Below are 7,269 nucleotides of genomic sequence, written 5' to 3' on the forward strand. Positions count from 1 at the left end.
ACATACATACATACATACATACATACATACATACATACATACATACATACATACATACATACATACATACATACATACATACATACATACACACATACATACACACCAATACACATAACCTATTTTGTATTTCGACCATGTATTTTATGTAATATGAGAGGCAGAGTGCTGAAATCTCGCGTTCGTCATAATAATGATAGTCGAAAACTGGCATTTTTTTGGGACAGGTTTTGAAACTTTTGTTTCAACACGTTTCATGTCCTTCAAAGAACACATTTCTGTGCGGGTAGTACTGAAAAACGTTGATTAAAGACATAAATGATGTAAATTCTATGTTTCCAAGGACTCTCAAGCTGAGGAAATAACTCAACTTTGGCGGCCATTTTCTTGCAAATTTTACCTCTGAGACCAGGCGACCCGCATACCTCCTTTAAATCTCCAATATCCTGAATTAAATGAATTTTTTTTTCCAAACCAAGACAAATGAATAAGTTTTAAGATGATACCAATGACTCCATATGCCCCAAAATTAAAGAGTGCCTGACTCCACCACGTCGTGACAAATAATGTTATAGTACATTAAACATTCACAAGAATACCAATGCCATGACCTGTTTCCTTTTCCAGGACTGTACCTATTTCACAAGAAAAGACATACTGAGGTAGGAGCCAAGGCTAGTCTTCTTCTATTTCCTTATTCCTCGTTACTATGGATACACAATCATGTAGATAAAATTATTATTGTTATTATTATTATTGTTATTATTATTATTATTATTATTATTATTATTATTATTATCATTATTGTTATTATTATTATTCTATATTACACCATAAGAGGTCTAAACGTTACAGTTCTAAGTCGATGAAGCATGATTTCATTACACGTGAGGTGTGACATTTTTCACTCACATGTCTAATCCCCAGCGGTGCTCCTGTGGTGAATTTTCCATTTACTGCCAATTTAAAGGCTTGGATCAGATGCCGCCCCTCAAACCAGGAACAAGCTACCCTCAACTGTATCTTTATTTTCGGGTGTGTATATCAAAGTAAAAGACAATTGTGTTACGACGTGCTGGAATCGGGCGGTCGTCAATTTTTGAGCTTGTAAATGTATTAGTTTTATCTGAAAGCCTATTTATTGGCTTTCTTTTCAACAAAAAAAATACCCATCTATTTTGAATAGAAGTCAAGATATTTACGATTGAAGGGGGTGAGGCCGCCGGGTTTCACTAGTGAAATTAGCAAGAAAATGGCAAACTAAATTTTTAATAACTCCAATAGCTAAAGAGTCCTGGAAACTGAAAAATAACATAATTTTTGCCTTTGATAAACGTTTTTCAGTAAAATTCACGTAGAAACGTGTTTTTATATGGACATAAAAGGTGTTGAGCCAAAAAACAAAAATTCGATAAAAATTGACAAACTGGCGGAAAATGCCTGTTCCTTCCAATTCATTATTTTGACAAGCGCCTGATTTTACCACGATGCCTCCCAATTACGTCAGCTTCGCTGTCAATCCACTTAAGTCTGTTTATAAACTTTTTACATCAGAGACAGAAAAGTAGTTATTGTTGTGCTGTTCCTATCAGGAATCATGAAATCAAGAACATTGTAAGCCTTGATCATAGCATTAAACTCTATTTTGGTGATGTTGAAAGGTATGTCTTTCGTGGAGCTTTGTGAGGGTGTAGAAAGTTTTCTGTTGTAATCTGAAAATTTCGCCTTAAGAGGATTGCCTGCCAAGGCAACAATAACACGCACGTATATCTGTTGGCAGGGAACGTTTTAAATGTTCGATTTACTAATACTAACAAAAGTAAAGCCACACTCTGCTTTGTAGGGTCTAGATCGCCACTCCCTTTTCTACTCGTAAGATGGTCCCCCTAAAATTTTTTTTACAAAACTATTCTGGTCCTTCTTGTCCCCCTTCTGTTCAAATGCTCTGAGTATTGTAAGCTGCTCTTTTTATATTAGCAAAGTTGCCATCTCTCCCGTTCTTTTTTTGTGGGGGGGGGGGGGGGGGGGGGGGGTTCAAATAATATGCCTGAACGGCAACAGCATTTCAAACACATGCGCGAATTCCTTATTGCATTAAGTTAAAAGATAACAGATCTTACTTTACTTTACTTTTTTCTTCCGCTTGTACCCTGGGGTGTCGCGGGGAGACACAGGTGTCTGTCTGCAGCAAGTCGTGTGGCCTGTAGGAGGGACATCCCATGATCTTTAAGGGTGTCTGCCACAGATTCACTCCATCGTCGCCTTGGTCTTCCTCTGGCTCTCCATCCAGAATATTTAATGCTGTATGCTCTCAGAGCTGGATGGTTTGAGGGCATCCGCGTGAGGTGTCCGAACCACTTGACCTTTTGTTTTCAATGTGTGGTAGGACTGGATAACAGATATAGCGGTGAAAACGTGGGCACAAGGAAGTCATCATCGTTGCCTTTCGCACCCTTGATCAGGATATTGGCTACGAACAAACACTCTCCAGCTAATCGTTTGATGTCACCCCATGTCTTCCCTCTTTTCTGTACATCCATTTCCGTGAGTCTTCTCCAGGTTCCACGTGGTCTTGCCCTTAATTTTTTACCCTGTGGGTTCCAATCTAACACTTTTCTTGTTATGCACCTGCTTGACTTCCTAGAAGTGTGTCCAATCCATCGCCAACGTCTTCTTCCCACCTCATCTCTGACTGGGCTCTGTCTCGTTCTTCTTAATACTTCCTCGTTGGTGATCCTGTCTGTCCATTTGATCCTCAGCAGCTTCCTCAGACACTTGTTTAAGAAAACCTGGATCCTCTTTATGTACGTCTGGGATGCGTTCCACGTCTCAAATCCATACAAGACTGACTTCACATTTGAGTTAAAAATTCCAATTTTTGTTCGTAGTAAAATATCTCTTTGCTGCAGTTGCTGAGATTCCCCTTTTTAGGTCGTTTCACAAGGAGTCTTTCTTTCCAATCCTTTGGGAACTTGCTCTCATTCCAGATTCCGGTAAACAATGGGAGAAGGAGGTCTGCCGTCACATTAGCATCTGTTTTTAGGGCCTGGGGTGGAATCTGATCAGGACTGGCCGCCTTACCGTTGTTCAGCTTAATTGCATCCATAATCTCTTGTTTCGATAGGGCACCACAGCAGATTGGTGGCTTATTTCTTGCAGGCAGGATGTTTGGCGGGTTAGTTGGTGGTGGTCTGTTCAGGAGACTGTTGAAATGCTCTACCCATCGTCTTGACTGAGCTTCGTTTCCAAAAAATGGTTTTTCCCTCGTTGTCCATTACTGTTACTTCTGGTTTCCAATATCTTCCAGAAAGAGTCTTTGTAGTCTGGTAAAGGATTCGTATGTTCCCTCCTGCTGCTGCCTCCTCTGCCCTCTCTGCAAGCCTGTTCATGAATTCCTCCTTGTCTTGTCTTTGTGATCTCTTTGCATCTTTAGCTGTTGTCCTGTACTGCTCCAATGCGTTCGCTTTTAATCCCCTTGTTCTACTTGCAGTTTTCTCTGCTTTCAATTGTCTTCTAATGTTAATCGAATCCAATGACTGTTCGCTAATCCATTCCTTGTGCTCCAATTTCTTCTCACTGAAAATTTCTAGACATATTGAAGTAAAGACTTGTTTTTACCTTTATTAAGTGCATCTCCACCTCCATGTCCTCCTCACCAAGATCCGTCAAGCGTTGAAATCTGTTCCTCTATCGCAGTTGAAACTCCTGTTTCTTGTGTCCATCTAAAAGACTTACTTGGAACCTCGTTCTTTTGATTCCTGTGCTGGTTCCATGCTTTTTGAGACTAAGCTGGAGTTTTGCTAGCAGCAGATAATGATCCGATCCAACGTCTACACCCCTCTCTGTACTTTGACATCTTCCAGTGAACGCCTGAACCTACGCGAGATTAAAAAATGATCGATCTGGTTCTCTGTCACTCCATCCGGTGATACTCAAATAGCCTTGTGGATCCTCATAGGGGAAAAAACAGAGCCTCCGATTACAAGACTTGAAAGCACAGATATTTGTAAATCGCTCACCGTTCTCATTCATTTATCCCAGGCCATGTTGTCCCATGATATCCTCGTAACCTACGTTGTCCTGACCGATCTAGGCATTAGCATCTCCCATTATGATGTTGACATCCTTCCTTGGCAGTTTGTCGATGATCCCCTGGAGCCGACTATAAAAAGCATCCTTGTCATCATCCGAAGCATCGTTTGTTGGGGCGTAGATCAGTACTATGTTCGTGTTGATCCTCTTACTTCTGGTAGTGAAAGAAGCCATGATGATCCTCTCCCCCTGTGGTTCCCATCCTTTAAATGACTTTTGTGCATACTTACTCAAAATAATTCCAACTCCCTCCGCATGGTGCTTGTCTCCCTCCCCCCTCCCCCCAGAATACAATATTTGTTTCCCTGAGCTGAGCTGCTTCTGCCCAGACTGTATCCAGTGGGTTTCGCTGACTCCTAGAATGTGCAGCCTGTATCTCTTCATCTCTTAATTCACTTGAGAATTCTTTCTTGCTTCATACATGGTGCAAACATTCCACGACACAATCCGGAGAGACTTGTTCGACAGAGAAGGTTTCGGGTCAGAAGAGTCCTTTCGGCTTTGTCCGCTGTCCTTCATTGTTCCTGCTGATGCAAAAGCTCCTCCGTCTCCCAAGATGGAAAATTATAAAGCATGTTTGTTCGTGTTTCTATAACTTTCCTTGTTTACTTGGTCGGGTAGTTGGCCATCCGCAAACTGTCACTTTTCGGGGAGCCAGACCTATGCACCTTTAGGCGCCTCTTATGACACGCAGTATCACGGCAGGTGTATTCTTTACTTCCCTATAGTAAAACTATGGGGCCTCCCACCTGCAGGGGCACTAGAAAGTATTCTATAATAATCCTCTAATTATAATTTACAGAACTGGCCACCTATAGCTCTAATAAATGATATTTACTAACTATCGATTTATTATAGGGTGTATTGATGAGAACGGATAACTGCAAATAAATAACAAAACCCAACAGTACACTAGCGATTAGTTTAATATACTTTGGGTAACTGGTGACCGATAAAACCAATGACGGATAACTCCAGTGGACAGTATACTAGCTATCACTTGATTGTATTGTGTCTAGCTGGTAACCGATAACTGTAATAAGAAGTATACCAGTTATCACTTGATTGTATTATGTCTAACTGGTAACCGATAACTGTAATAAGGAGTATACTAGTTATCACTTGATTGTATTATGTCTGACTAACTGGTATACCGATAACTGTAATAAGCAGTATACCAATCACATGATTGTATTGTGTCTAATACGGGGTACTGATTGCGGGATCGGGTCTGTAGCCAGATTGAGGGCGCAAAGCGGATATCGTGGCACAAGCCGATCGTGCCCGACTAGTCGCCTCAAAGACAAACGTGTCTATTTGCAGGCGACGAGTGGGGCGAACGCCCCCGACCCGACCCGATCCCATCCACAATGGGCACCCCATATGACTGGTAACCAATAACTGAAATAAGCAGTATACTAGTCCTTAATTAATTAATTATATTTATAAAGCAACCGATAACTCTAATAAGCGGTATACTATATTATTTATAGTTATCAATCTGTTATACTAATATAGAAACTAATAACTTCAGTAAGAAGTATACACTTTTCCATCTGATTATATGTAGCCTATATCATAATTACATGTAAGTCCAAAACGACATATCATCCACCATAATTGATTATATGATTTTGTCTTTTCAGGGTAACAACATATCAGTCGTCAATGACTGTGAGTTGCCTCACAATTTAGAAAGTATAGATTTCCGAGAAGATTCCCTGACCACAATCGCAGATCACGCCTTCAATTATTCTGCCAAGAGTCTTAAGAGACTCACATTCTGGTCCACTAATCTGACCTCCCTACCGTGGGCCTTGATGGACCTCAGTTCTCTCCAGTACTTGCGTTGGGACAATAGTCATGTCCTCACATGGAACACAACTATTCTGGCGAGCATCGGAGCATCGTTGAAAACTCTAAGTCTGTCAGAACTGACGATGCCAAACTTTCCATCACACTGGCTTAAGTTACTGCCAAAGTTGGAGACCTTTGAGATGTCTGGGGTTGCTTTTGGACACCTGAGAAGTAAGCCACTGGACCCACCAGCCAGTCACATTAAATATCTGACGATCACAAGCTCCAACCTAACAAATATCCCACAAGAAGTCGTGGCTTTAATCACAGATTTGACCAGCCTCAATTTGGAGTCAAATTCAATAAGCGATCTCAGCAGCCTGAAAGATTTAAAAGCCCCTCGCAATGTGTCAGAGTTACGCATGTACAGCAATCACATCCACAATATCGGCCCTCTGTTTAATTTGACTGGTATTGAGCGTCTCGAGATATCTTATAACAGAATATGTGACCACAAGCACATACATCACGCCCTAATACCCAACAAAAACTCTTTGAGATCCCTCGATCTCTCTTCCAACTGCCTTACTCAAATACCTGACCTGCTATATATGTCCGAATTGAAATATTTATATCTGAGTTCCAACAATATTTCAACCCCATCTTCGGGTTCGCTCCCTACGTCACTGATAAACCTTGATCTAGACGAAAACGTTATGACAACTATTCCAGAATCTATATCAAAATTGCCCAATCTGTACAGTCTAGATCTGAGCAATAATAAAATCAAATCTGTGGCAGACTTTGAGTTCCCGTCCTCGCTGGATTATCTAAAGATCTCAGACAACGACCTAGAAGTAATTCCCTTACTACAATTTTCAAACAACATGTCGAAACTAACGGACCTAGATTTATTAGGAAACCCAATCAAAACAATCGCAGACGACGCCTTCAGCAACCTCCATGAGTTGAACAATTTAGACCTGAGCTACACACACCTAGTCCGTTTACCCTCGGCTCTGTTGACACTAAACAAACTAAACTATCTGTCTCTGCCCGACACTCTCACGTGTTCCTGTGATGACATGGCGTTCACGACTTGGTACCAGAATCTGACAGATCTGTACGGAAAATGTAACGGTACTAATCTAAGTCATATGTTACATCAGCTCCCAAGCAAATGCCCCGTGTCTTGAATTGTCACTAGCAGTCTGTCACATAAACTGTCGGTCTGTCTGTTTCCTTTTTTCCTTTCTCTCTCTCTCTATCTAACACTCTCTATCTAACACTCTCTTTCTCTCCCTCCTTCCCTCTCCGCCCCTCTCTCTCTCTCTCCCTCTCTCTCTGTTTCTCTCTCTCTCTCTCTCTCTCTCTCTCTCT

The 7,269-nt window shown here is 41.2% G+C and overlaps 1 protein-coding gene across 1 annotated transcript in view; it reads left to right on the plus strand.

Annotated features, from left to right (window-relative positions):
- The window catches only part of LOC101858199 (internalin A), a 12,289-nt gene extending 5,126 nt beyond the window's left edge, over positions 1 to 7,163 (plus strand). Inside the window, exons 3-4 of the mRNA XM_005103049.3 lie at positions 928 to 1,035; positions 5,739 to 7,163. Of these exons, the coding sequence (XP_005103106.1) occupies positions 928 to 1,035; positions 5,739 to 7,085 (1,455 nt within the window). The 3' untranslated portion in view covers positions 7,086 to 7,163. The remainder of the gene's footprint in view (positions 1 to 927; positions 1,036 to 5,738) is intronic.
- The last annotated feature ends 106 nt before the right edge of the window (positions 7,164 to 7,269 follow it).

Source organism: Aplysia californica, unplaced genomic scaffold (assembly GCF_000002075.1).
Source record: "Aplysia californica isolate F4 #8 unplaced genomic scaffold, AplCal3.0 scaffold00356, whole genome shotgun sequence".
Classification (NCBI taxonomy): Eukaryota; Metazoa; Mollusca; class Gastropoda; order Aplysiida; family Aplysiidae; genus Aplysia; species Aplysia californica.